The sequence below is a fragment of the Mizuhopecten yessoensis genome, unplaced genomic scaffold, assembly GCF_002113885.1.
Source record: "Mizuhopecten yessoensis strain PY_sf001 unplaced genomic scaffold, ASM211388v2 scaffold2213, whole genome shotgun sequence".
NCBI lineage: Eukaryota > Metazoa > Mollusca > Bivalvia > Pectinida > Pectinidae > Mizuhopecten > Mizuhopecten yessoensis.
The window spans coordinates 166,739-180,976 of record NW_018404434.1 but is presented as its reverse complement, the minus strand read 5'-3'; the positions used below and the strand labels follow the sequence as shown (position 1 = coordinate 180,976).

General features: G+C 34.9%; 1 protein-coding gene across 1 annotated transcript; it reads right to left on the bottom strand.

Annotated features, from left to right (window-relative positions):
* Window positions 1–5,628: 5,628 nt before the first annotated feature.
* Window positions 5,629–10,744, bottom strand: LOC110445322. Its single transcript, XM_021489868.1, has 5 exons — window positions 10,730–10,744; window positions 9,104–9,153; window positions 8,230–8,359; window positions 6,396–6,573; window positions 5,629–5,774 (listed from the first exon to the last, which is right to left on the bottom strand). The coding sequence occupies exons 3-5, from the start codon at window positions 8,327–8,329 to the stop codon at window positions 5,708–5,710; spliced, it is 345 nt and encodes a 114-aa protein (XP_021345543.1). The 5' UTR covers window positions 8,330–8,359; window positions 9,104–9,153; window positions 10,730–10,744; the 3' UTR covers window positions 5,629–5,707.
* Window positions 10,745–14,238: the final 3,494 nt, after the last annotated feature.

Here is a 14,238-nt window from a genome sequence, read left to right as displayed (position 1 = left end):
GGCAAATAATTCTTCGAGATTGTTGACATCCCAACTACAATTTTAATTTGAATAAGATAATGTCTTATTTATAACATATTTACAAGTGCTGAAAATTGAAATTGAAATATATTACATTTAATGTATGATACATTAGGATAAAAACCAGTGCTTTACGTTTGGTATTGAAGTGCACGCACACTTGCTCTCACACACCCATGGATGAATGGACGGACAGATGGACGAAGGTACTCTCGTACACGTTTGCATGCACATGCTCAAACACTCATACACACACATGAACATTGTACTTATGATACGCTTGCTTCTCGATATCATGTATTTACAATATAAAAAAAGAATAAAAAGCATTTTCGATTACAATATACAATATATAATGGATTAATTTAGAATCATAAAAATAATAATTCCAGGTTCTTATATATCGCTTAATCACAACATAGTTCGTACTTCGTCTCAAAGCGGTTCACAATTTATTATCCGCGGTTATCATTTTTACAGCTGAGTAGACTGGAACAAGCGGAGTAAAGTATCTTGTTCAAAGATACAGCACAGTGTCGTGACGTGACCCGAACCCGCAACCCTTCTGTCACGCGCCCGGCGTTCTACCGCTAGACTACCGTGCCTCAATAACTACAATAAAAGTGTCGTACATGTACATGTAAACAAATAATGATTAACTAATTATAAACCATTTACTGAGATTGACAAAGTTCTGAAATGAAAAAAATATAATCTTTGTTCTTCTGTATTGAATATTAAGTACTTTCCCACAGTAAAGTATTTTCAGTAGGATTAATGTTTAAGCTTTATATAGTATTTTGTATTATTACATATTAATAAAATGTGGTAACTACGTTTGACCAGTCCGTATCTACATAATGGGCTCACCTCTACATTTCTTATATATGGGTGTTGTTTAAATCACTTCATTTTAACCTTAATCTTGTATGTAGTATTGGTAGGTTTCTATTTCTAATATTGAAATATGAAGGGACCACTACTTTAACTTTTTGAAGAAATCTTTAAATAACATTTACAGACGGATTTTCAAGAATAAATATACTTTCACGATTATCTATCGGTAATGCATTCATTAATTAATGAGAAATTCAAAATTTAGTCTTTGTAAGTTTGGGTTCTACTGTTAATTTAACGTAAATGATACGAATTATTGTGTTGTGACTATGGCTTTCTGATATTTTTATTATGGACTAAGCTTGGCAGATAAGTTGTGATACATTACGCTATCACATGGAGGCAAGTACACTAACATACCCTGACTCCGGCACTCATACAATGTACACACGAGCACGTTTACACAACACACATGGAGGTACGTCCTTAAATGACCTGAGCTGTGTAGACGTTAGATAAAATAAAAGCAAACCCAACCAAAGTTCACCTCATAATATGCTTATACCACGTTTCCTTTCGTTTCATGTTGCTCCTGGGGTAATGACAGCAATAATTTCATAATATTCTTAAGTTTGATATAAATAATAATCTCGGCTCATCGTTGTTCCCGTTTTTATGTTTTACAAGAATGATTACATGCAGTTTTAAATCTGAATATGGTCATTTGAAATTGATCTGCCGTACCCATTACAACACTTGGACATTTTGTCTTTTCATGTCTCCAATCCTTTTTTCGCTCACCGATACATATTAGGTGTACATGGACCATTAAATTTTACATTTTTTTCTTTGATACATTTAAGTCTATATTCAATCAATCAATGGACAAGATGAGGTAAATAATATTGAAATTAGTGTTTATTATATCAATCGGAAACGCAGACTTCACTGTATACTTTAACCTTCTAACGGTCGAGCTTTTATGCCGATATTTGGTATTTTTTGTAGTATTTTTCTGACAAGGTGACAATATTAAACGAATTAAATATAACCTAAATAGCATGTCCTGTCATAAAACCTAGCGTTACACAGGCATTCCGGGTCTGTGTACTTAGCTAGTAATATGTGTGTGTCTGTGTATTTTACCACTGACGTACATGGTGAATGAAACTATTTAAGCAAGTGTTAGTGAGGGGGGCTGGGGTTCAGAATACCAGTTATACTATTTTATTAAAAAATATTGGGAAACAACTACATAAATTAGAATATAAAGCTTTACAACATGTTAATTATATATCTAACCTGTGTTTAATATGCATAAATTAAACTATTTGATGGGATTGAATTTCCAAACTCATCAGTGGATGGCCTTGTGTGATACAATGGACTTTTTGGCCTGTATCTGTTGGGTGCGGTAATTTAATCCCATCAAATGTTTATACATGCAGCTCCATCAACAAACTATTTTTCTTTTCTCTTCATAATATGTATATACCGGTATATATTTTATGTCTTTTCAATATCAAAATAAAAGGTTAGAATTCAAACCATTAGATTCAATTATAATAAAAATGAGTATTAGTAGTTGTTTCCCCTAATTTGATTATTAATTTGATAATACCAACTTGTTTATATGTGTTTGTATGTGTTCTATGTCTATGCTTGTACCACTGTCTGTTAATATGTTTGGAAAGGGCTTAAATAGGCTATGCCTGCTGCCCAATCCATTTGTCCTTTGACAATAAAATTTATTGAAATTGAAGCATTAAGAAGCATTCTGTTACGTGTTACTGACCTTTAACACGGAACTGGATTAAATACAAAATGAATAACGCGCGTTATGATAAATTGTCTGCAATCCTGTTCCGTGTTTTAGGACCATAACATAGAATGGATTACATTTCTAAATTCGAATTTGGCGGTGTTTGCTTAAGAGGTAGAACAGTCCATGGAATAGCCCACGGAAAGTTGTCTCGTGATTTTTACCTAACAAAAATATAGTTTGTGAAAATAAAACAAAACTATCGATACAGTTTCCATTTTTTAACAAATCAATATATTCAATTCACATTTTATAAAAGTCTTCCATAAACGGTGAGTATTATTCAATAATCAATAATAGTGTTTTTTGCTTATTTGATTTTTAGTGCGGAGGGGAAGAGCGATCCAGTAGTTAGTCGGACCGGTTGCTGTTGCTTAAAAGAACTGATAAAAAATTGGCCAACAAGTGACCGTGCTTAGACACCTAGGAACATTCTACATCCATAACGAGAAACAGCCCCCTTCGTCTCTTTGAAAGATAAATATCTGAACAAAAGAACCATTTTTTTAAAAAGATTACGCATTGAAATTGCATAATTGATCATGTTAATTTAGTATTGCATATTAACAATAAATATCCTACATGTATTATACATCCCTCAATATTTAACCTTTTTTTCAGTCATCTTTTTTGAAAGTTTTCTGCACATGTATTACAACCAACCTGTTTGCGATTGTTCCGTTCGCATATACTATGAAAAGGCAAAGCCTTAAAAGAGCGAAGCTTTTGTTGATCTCTGATATTTACTGATACAGAATGAGATAATACTGCTTTCAGAATGAGGTAAGATAAAAATCATTTAAAGTCGGCTAGTCGACGGATAACAATAAAACATAAACTCTAATGAGATTAAGACCGACATAACAATAGGGGAGATCAGGGCAAACTCGGACCTTTTTTAAATTCCGTTTTTGAATACTGGCAGCACGTCCGGATTTGAACTTTATTTAATTTTCCCTGTCGGATGATCGATAGTCGATCGAGCCCCGCCATGGGATAAGTTCGGACAGGCATTTGGGTAAATTCGGCCCCATTGGAATCAGCTTTATTATGACGTTATAAAGCTTGCAACGTCAGATTTTCCGCCAATGCTACGACTTTTTATGTGTTACATGGGCCGAACTTGCCACGGTATCATTGACCGAAACTGTCCGGGCCCAAATTAAAATTTCAACATTCGTACAGCAATATGGTTGTGAGTGCTTGACTTGGATAACTAGAAGCGATATCATGATTTTCTTTCTACCCTCTCAAAAGTCATTTCTCCTGTTTGTAATCTTAAATTAGAGTTTTCTTCGCCATTTTTTCGTGTGAATGCCCAGCCAACTAAAGTGCTAAGATCTTTAAAGTTGTAAATATTAGCTAAAAAACAAAAATAATATCAGGAGTGGCCAAACTTGCCCCGGTCTCCCTTATATAAATTATTTGTATCGTTGATGATTGCTAAAAATGTATTCGCAATATAATTTTTGCATCGATGACGCCATTTCCAAAGCTGCTAAATCAGATATTTGTTCTTGTCCGTAACGTATATGATGGGTCGGGTGGCGCAGTGGATAGCGCGCTCGTCTTCATCAACATGGCCGGATTCAATCCCAGTTACCTGCCCGACCACGCGGGTTTTATCCGGATACTCCGGCTTCCTCCCACATTAAGAATTAAATCCTCTGCGTGCTTCCGTCAGGTCACAAAAAGAATGATTGAATTAAGTTGGGGAAAAACTGTTTTTTAATTGCTATAGAAAAAAGTACATATTACATATTTGACGATAAGTCTATAAAAGTAAATGTATAGAGATGTTAGTTAAAAAAATGAAATTAAAAAAAGAAAACATTGTAAGACTTTGATGTCACTGAAATTGTCTTTATATCGATATTTAGAATTCCTGTTCTATCCTGAAACACCGGATTGAATTTCAAGTTTTGTAACTGTCACTGAGGTTTGCCAGGTAATGATGTCAAATAAAATTAAACAGTTTATGTCTGTATAACTTGTTATAAATCGGCATGCGTTGTGAAAAAGTGATACGTTGCTGAATAATGGCGTTGAACTCGGGTTCGTTGTCTTGACAATTATTGTTGATTTCGACATAAATGAATTATCCATTGTTTCTTTTATGAGTGTTGATGCATACATAAAGTATGTAAAGACTATAACCAGACTTTTAAAAGTGTCAATTATTTCGTTCATATACACAACAAATCGAAATCGATGAAATTTTAGACGATGAAAAATAAATGTACATGTTGATCTATTGGTTTAATGCGTTTCTTTTTGAAAATATCTCCCGGTAAATTTTTTAACAGAACTCGGTTGATGACAAAAAGGATCTTCAGTATATTTACTTTTTGTGACTGTGGCAAAAACAGAAATTAAAAGTCGTGAAGCATCGACAAAGAGATAAATGCAACGGCTATCAATTCCAAGATTTCCCAGTTATTTTTCATCCTTTCGGAAATAACCGATGAAGGCCATTGGAGTGTGACGTGCTTGTGACGTCATAGTAGGATAATCTCTGAACGACGTTTCATGCCTGCTAGTATCACAATTTATGTGATAGATTGTTTTCACTCAGAATGTATATTAGTTTTTCCCGAAATAAATAAGTAATAAAACATGGGTATTGTTTTTACTATATGACGATGTTCATGTATGGGTTGAAACACAATTGTCTTTGCTTCAAGGATACACTTCCCGTTTCCCCACTGGACTTCTTCTTTCAGACATAAACAATTAAAGGCAAGGTGTAGAAAGGGGAAGCAACTATGTTTACGCACGCATGTGTTACCATTAAAGAGCTTCGCTTGGGCGCATTCGGTGCCCGAGAGCGAGGCTCTTATTAAACATTTTAATCTTTAACTTCAAGTTAAAATCATTCGTTATGTGAACGTCTGTTTTTGTTTGAATTTCTGATATTGCAAATGAAAGTGATAAATGAGGTACAACAGTTTAATTTAGGTAATCTGTTTATTTATTTATCTTTTAGAAGATAAAACAAACTTTATCAGGTCTACATCACCAGCCTTTCTAATAGGTTGTAGCACTGCTAGGCGAAGGGTGTGGAATATGCATGAAGTGAGCAAGCTCCTGTAACCTGTGAAATAAATGAAAATGAAGTTTTAGACAAGTCTTCCTATTGTGTTCATCAAAATGTAAATGGTCCGCAGAAACAATTTAGTTATTTTCAGTTCAGCATATTGTGGTTTCATGCTTCATGACAGCAGAGAGAAAGTTGTCCTCTCAAGACCGAGCATAGGACATACCTACATGACACTTGCTTACAATTAACAAAATGTGAATCAACCTTATTGTCATATTTGTGACCGACCATTGACTGCCAAACATCTTATGAATTAATAAATTATAGAGTGTTATATCTAAGAAAAATATATTTGGTACAGTTTCTGTCATTTATATCAGATTTTACATTCAATTGATTGTTGCAGAAAGATATAATATCATGCTATTATCAATTGTTAATATTGCTGTGTATTTAATATTCAACCTGTCATGTCCAAGCTATTTTTTTCCTTCTGTAAACGTAATTATTATTGTTTTATGTTTCCTAATGTCCTTAACTGTCTATCAGCAACAAACAATACGAAATAATTTAATGACGTGTCTCTGTTAGTGAAATGTACGTGTGTAAGTGTTTGAAGCGGTATGTTGGTGAAATCGCGGATCTAGTGTTGACTTTAAAATCATGTATACTTACGATGTGCACACCATAGGACAAGCTGCATGCGTAATGGTGTTGACGGTGCCTGCAGCGACTTGGGTGTCTACAAGCTTGTTACATTCATCGCTACATTGTGACTTTCTGGAATCAGAACCGAGCTGATCAATCAGATCTGTAACTAGCAGCTTAATCTCATCTGCATGAAATATATTCACTGAAACAGAAGATCAAATGTATGAGCTTTATTCGGTATAACATGTTCACATACCACAGGGACTGACAAAGCAAATGACTGACATATTCGATTTCACACCAATTGTTCATTGCGGAAACTAGCTTGAAAAGCACAATGATTTCATATTTAATGTCAGTCGTGCATGAGATAGTTCAGGATTGGGTGACACCGCCTGAAACAGAAAGTAGATAGAGAAGAAAGAAGACAGGAAAACAATTCAAAGTGTAACAATTGGGGCAGCATATCAATTTTGGTATCTTTCATGTCACTTTTATAGGAGACATAGAAGAATAACCCCGATTCTGCAGGGGGGCCATACTAAGTCGCATCTCGTGATCATGCAGTGGGGCACTGCAAATCTATTCTTTTTCCCGAACCTGCACTGGTAGGATAGCTATATCTATGCTTGACTAAGCGAGTGGTAGGAGGATTTGTTTGCTCTATAGTGTTAAGTGTCCTAAAATGTGTTTGTGCTTGAAGCGATATATGTAACAAAATCGGCCGATAATTAGGTAATAAATGAAAATAAATATAAAAACTAACAATTTTGCATCGTAAAGTGTTAGGTACTTTTGTATCAATAGAGAGCAGCATTTTGATCAAAGGTTCAATTAAGGTCAAATCCTATAATTGGGTTATATATGTGCCTTGCTTGACATGTAGACTGTTGCAGGGATATATAGAACATACAGGTACGACCATTGACAGATAGGTAATCAGTCACAGAGATAAACTTAGAGAACTATGGAAAGTAATGCGGGTATAACTGAACACAACAAAAGCTAGTTTTGATATGGATAAATTAAATTGAATCGTTGCATGTGCCTTATTATGCATATGACATAGCTGTTACGTGCTCATGAAAAGTTAATGTTACAAAGATTGTTAAAAGTACTTAGCCTTAGGGACGAATTTGATAGGGAGTCTAGATTTAGGAGTTTGAAGTTGAGGTTCAGATGTATGAGTTTCTAGAGAGATTGTTCAGCAGAGAAGGCCTCGGCTAGAGAGGCCAAGGATTGCCCGGGTAGAGCAGGTGGTGTGCTTTACAACTATGTGTCTGTTTTTGTAACTCTATTATCACTGTACTTTTACGTTTTCTGTTGTGTTCCAAAACTATATTTGAAATGATGTCTACTATTTTTTGGGAGATCCTGCATGGTGGGAGGGAGAGCCTATTCCAGAATAGGGATATGTTTCCTGTTTGTACGGCCACGATGTAAAGTCAATGAATCACTTTAAGTCAACAACGTGGTGTGAAGCGTGTTGTGTAACATACGATGTGAAGGTCAACAGTTTTGATTCAGAAAATGTTGTAGCACATTTGTATAATTAAGTTCATTAGAAATTAGAAAAAGTAAAAATCAATTCAGAAAATATTAATGATGCTTTTCCAAAATGCTACATATAAAGAAGGGATTAACAACAACAATTTATAAGAACCTTTGTATGTATCGGCCTGGAGACAGAACACGTTGCTTTATCAGCTTGTGCGAACGTTCAACACAAAGGCGAAACGACGGGTTACTGTCAAGCAGGCACTTGGGCAGACAAACGGTTGTTAAGATGTAAAAAAAAGAAAAGAAAAGATCCCATATAATCAAATAAACAAAATAACGAACACGTGAGTTTACTTACTAATGCTTTGAAGGAGTGGGTTGAGTGAGAAAGCCCTTTCCTTATTCGGCGCGGACATTGCCAGTGGCAGGACAATAACAAGGAAAACGGGCAACTTCATTGTGATTTGCGTATACGACGGCAAAGTGTACTGTGGAAAAATAAAACCGTTTACACATTTAAATGTTGATAACAAATATTGAACTACCTCGCAAATATACAATGTATGTGTATTTGCTTGTTTCAATTGCAATATCCCCATAAAAACCAAGATCGTATGAAGATTGATGCATGAACAGACAAGGATGTCTTGTTTTGCAGGGTGTTCAATTTAGTTGTCTTTGCAATATACAGTGTGTTACAACAGGTATATTCCTTTCTCAGTCCGCAACAAACAGAGGTGGTAAATATATATATATATAAATCACGTACGATTATAGCTGAACATAAATTACCAAAAAGGCGATGACCATAAAACTTTACCAATAACATTATGCACAAGAAAACGTGAGCACAAATACAGATATTTACACCAAGACGTATAAATCACATCTGTAAGTGTTGAATCATATAAATAGACGCGCAGGTAACCTGGATATCAGATTATTAACATTACAACAAAACGTCAAAGTACACAGACAACCCCGCAATTAAGTGCAAATCATAGAAATTAGAATTGTGGAATCATACTTACAGACGTACGAGTACGCGTGGAACAAAGTATTGTATACTAGGACACTTTCGCCAAGTCAAATTTACGCCCTTCACTAGCAGAATAAATTTCGCTCAATTTGAATTTCGCCCTTCAGAAAGTATTGCTTAGTTAAATATGTTGTTTATTTTCTCTCACTCTCGTGATGTGTTCAACCTTATTACGACAGGTGGAAAAACGAACCTTAAACTGCGGCGAAGTATACAGATTTTCCCCTGCAAATCTGACCTTATCTGTTGATAGAACGTTAGTCAAAATAAAACCAAACATATCCGAGAATAAAGACAACTGCTAAAAAGGTAATGGCATCTAACAAACGTAAAAGTAAGACTAACGTCAAATCGAAAAGAAAAAATGGCTTTGCTTACTTATGTTTTTGAACAGACCAACAGATATAATTACTGTTTAGAAATAAGGTTAGTTATGAAATTTGTTATACAGTGGCGGATCCAGAGGGGTTTTTTGGGCTTCAGGAAACCCCCCCACCCTGAGAATTTTCTTTAAAAATCGTATATTTTGACCATTTCCCTCAATTTTTTCCAACATGGAAACCCCCCCAGGAAATTTGGAAACCCCCCCAGATAGGTCTCTGGATCCGCCACTGTTATACATGTATTATTATAAAAATTCTCGTGTTGGCTGGAGATCATTGCAGTCTAATGACAACTGTTTTACGGTAAATGGTTCTTTATATTAGAAATGGCAGTTAGAAAAGTGGTTGAGCTAATCTCACAGCAATGTGTAAATGACCCATTCAGAGATTGGCAAGGACAACTTCGTCTTTTCAGCTTTTAACTGGAAAACTATTAATTAATTTCAGGTTTTACATATTGTAACTTGTTGTCTACGCATTGATCCAAATAACTTCCTCCAGTGTTGATGGGCCTTTATGCATGTAATTTTAATAATAATAATTGTCACTATTACCTCACACAATTTGTTGTTAACGTTTTTAATCCATTAAACCCGTACTAAGTTCTACGAAAATAACATAAGCGCAAAAGTGTAGACCCACACTAAGAGATTCCCATAAAAGATATCAATAACACAAGTATTTGTAAAAGTACGTTCTATGGTCATCTTAGAACCATACCAACAATATTACAATTACATGTAAACATGAAGTTATACAGACAAAATTCAAACTTTGTGCAAATTATAGAAATTTGAAGTGTGGACTCTACCATCAGACTCTCTGCTAAGTATATAATTATACCAATAGACAAAGCGAAAGAATGAAATCGAACCAAATATGTCGCGTATAGACGCAAAGGTAAGCCTAGAATAGAAATACACGAATTTTCCTCTGCACGTCCGAAGAAAAGACAATGGAAACTAAAACACAAAAACCAACTGAAATATAACATAAACACTGTAGATGTTGGAGCGAAATCCGCCACTTCTGAAACAGTTACATATTTCCTACACTGCCTTGTAAGTCATTCCTAAAATTCGACGTTAGTCCGTATTTACAGGGAAGAAATTCACGACCTAAAACCATATAATAATCATGTAATAATATGATGTTTGAAGACAAAAAGGCAAAACTGAATTTTATGTTTCAATAGACAGTGAAGTGGTTCTTCTGCGATGTATTGTTCAGCAATGAAAAAAGGATTGGTCAAATGAGCATAAAGACACTACCATAGCTCTTACCGCGTTCATTAAACATTCGGTGGCCGTCCTTTAATGACGTTGGCTGTAGTGAGGACTCTGAACTCAAAAACTCAAACAAAATTATAATCTATAAGAAACAAAACACGATTTGTCAAACTCCTAACTCTTAACTACAAAAGTTAAAGAACTTACCAATGAAAGAACCAGAGGTGGAATAGGTCGAGTAATAGGCTGTGTTCGGTTTATAAAGAGATTGATACGTGACGTTTATGGGAAAGGGCAAATCACACCCACTGAGAAATGACAGTTGTCCGCGAGTCGAACGATTACCGAAATCTTCTGACTTTTTATCTATAGAAATACTTTTGCCATAGTTATCTTTAAGTGCAAATATGGTTTGGTCTGGCTCAAGGGGGTTGACGTCCTATACATAGAGCAAGGTCATTACAGTCCGTGTCTCTTTGTCAAGAAACGTATTTGTTAGTTCAAGTTGAAAGGCCTGCAGATACTTGAACTTTATTTTAGACCTTATGCGTCAAAACGAAGCTCAAAATGCTGAGCATATATCTAAAAAAACAAGCAAACGGCTAGATTAGTAAGATGATCTAAACCAGTCGAGAAGCTTAATATTCTGTTATAGGGGCGTATATTCTGTATGCACTTAATAACAGTTGTCACAGGGACTCAGTTTAAACAGTATTTATTTAATATTAAAACATGTTTAATTACATACAAATAATTACACAGGGATTGGAAAACAGGCTTGCATCTTATATTAATTCCTCATCCAAGTGTTTATTTTACAGGCAAATAATTCTTCGCGACTGTTGACACCTCAACTACAATTTTTAATTTGAATAAGTTGATGTCTTAATTAAAACATATTTACAAGTGCTGAAAATTGACATTGAACCAGTGCATTACGTTTGGTATTGAAGTGCACGCACACTTGCACTCACACATCCTTGGATGGATGGAAGGACAGGCGGATGATGGCACTCTCGTACACGTACGCATGCACATGCTCAAACACTCATACACATTTCCTTATGATGCGCTTGGTTCTCGGTATAATGTATTAAAGAATAAAAAATATTTTCGATTACAATATACAATATATAAATGATGAATTAAGAATTATAATAATTAACAATTCCAGGTTCTTATATATCGCTTAATCACAACATAATTGGTAGGTCGTCTCAAAACGGTTCACAATTTATAACCCGTTGTTATATTTTTACAGCTGAGTAGACTGGAACAAGCGGAGTAAAGTATCTTGTTCAAAGATACAGCACAGTGTCGTGACGTGACCCGAACCCGCAACCCTTCAGTCACGAGCCCGGCGCTCTACCGCTAGACTACCTAGCCTCAATAACTACAATAAAAGTGTCGTACATGGACATGTAAACAAATAAGGATTAACTAATTATAAACCATTTACTGAAATGACAAAAAATATCTGTGTTCTTCTGTATTTAATACTCAGTACTTCCCCACAGTAAATTATTTTTAGTAAGATTAATGTTTAAGCATTATAAAGTATTTTTTCTTGCATACTAGACCGAGCTATCCGTATTTCCGGCAGTGCTGGAAAATTCTATCCGACCCACGGGTCTAGATGGCTTACACGCGCAGATTGGCGGAGGAATTAGAGTGACCTTTCGGGGTCACGTTTTTGTTCGTGACGTCATTTTATGACGTTTTTGGGTCAGTCAGGGTCATAGACGTCACTAACAGTTGCCATCCAGGATTCATATGCATATGAGAAATGTGCGGACAGTTTACAACTTTACTAGAAGAGCAGCTGTTTTTACGGGTTTTAGGTAATAAGCAAGAAATAGTATCCATCCCTGATATAAGGTATGGATAAGGTTATTCAAACCCTCGGGATAAAATATTGAGCAAAAGACCCTCGGCAAAACCCCGGGTCTACTGCTCAATCATTTGTCCCTTGGGTTTGAATAACCTTATACATACCTCACATCAGGGATGGATTATATTAGTCTTTTTCTAGAGAAATTATTACATATTAATGAAATGTGGTAGCTACATTTGACAAGTCCGCATCTTCATAATGGGCTCACCTCTACATTTCTCATATATGAGTGTTGTTTCGAATTACTACATTTTAACCTGAATCTTGTATGTATTATTTGTAGGTTTCTATTTTCAATATTGAAATATGAAGGGACCACTACTTTATCTTTTTGAAGTAATCTTTTAATAACAATCACAAACGGATGTTCAAGAATAAATATTCTTTTACGAATATTTATAGGTAATGCATTCAATACTTGCATTGAGAAATTCAAAAACTAGTCTTTGTAAGTTTTGATTCTCCTGTTAATTGAATGTAAATGATACGAATTAGTGTGTTGTGATTATGGCTTTTTGATATTTTATTATGGACTAAGCTTGGCAGATAAGCTGGAGTTTGATTATGACACATTTCATGAAACTGTATGAAAAAACCACCGACATGTAACATTTTGAATATTAACAGTGAATATTTCTTCTTTAGCAGAGAAGAAACCCAGAAAAGTTTTGCCATATTTTGTACACTGACATGTATATCATGCACCGGTTACAGATCATTTCTAACGACCGTGAATTATGCAACAATGAATGTTGTTTCATTCCCGCTAATCACAAGGAGGCAAGTACACTAACATACCCTGACTCCAGCACACATACAATGTACACACGTGCACGTTTACTCAACACACATGGAGGAACGTCCTTAAATGACATGAGCTGTTTAGACGTTAAATAAAATAAAAGCAAACCAAACCTAACGTCACCTCATTAAATGCGTATATCCCGTTTCCTTTCGTTTCCTGTTGCTCCTTCTGCTAATGACAGCGTTAACTTTATAATATTTTTAAATTAGATATTAATAATACTCACGGCTCATCGCTGTTCCCATTTATGTTTTACAAGAATGAATACATGCAGTTTTAAATCTGAATGTGGTCATTTGCAAATTGATCTGCCGTACCCATTACAACACTTGGACATTTTGTCTTTTCATGTCTATACTCTTTTTCTCATTTTATATTTATGGTTTAGACAAAGATACTCATGTTATCTTGTGATAGCATTGTATATCAAAACATGTATATTTTGCACTATCTTCAGCTATCTATTGACCGTTATCAATGTATGAGGAACTTGTGCAAGTCTAACAATATTCATATATCAAAGTACTACATGTGAAATGTGAGTTTTTCTTCTTATGTGTGGTTTCATTCGCGTCTCTAAACTTACAAGCTGGGTTATTGCAAGGAGAGATCTACATGTATTTACGTACATGTCGCTTTCGTGTTTGAATTATAATTCAAAACGTAAATATTTTCATGAGGTTTTCTGGCAGAATTCAAATTTAGCAAAAGAGGAGAATAAGTATGTGTTGGTTCTTATGGTATATTCAAGTGTGGTACAGTAGTAATGTACCACACTGGTCATTATAGCTGCGTCGGTAGTGGTCGCTCACAGATACATATTAGGTGTACATGGACCATTACATTTTACATTTTTTTTCTTTTATACATTAAAGTATATACTCAAAAAATCAATGAACAAGATTAGGTAAATAACATTGAAATTAGTGTTTATTATATTAATTGGAAAAGCAGACTTCACTGTATACTTTAACCTACTAACGGCCGAGTATTTCATGCCGATATTTGGTATTTTTT

Bases quoted from the DNA above. Each gene is read 5' to 3' on its own strand.
- LOC110445322 (XM_021489868.1), bottom strand. From the start codon at position 8,329: ATGAAGTTGCCCGTTTTCCTTGTTATTGTCCTGCCACTGGCAATGTCC. The intron at 6,574-8,229 runs GTAAGTAAACTC...CTTCTGTTTCAG, and splicing joins CCCACTCCTTCAAAGCATTA to TGAATATATTTCATGCAGAT. The intron at 5,775-6,395 runs GTAAGTATACAT...TTTATTTCACAG, and splicing joins TGTCCTATGGTGTGCACATC to GTTACAGGAGCTTGCTCACT.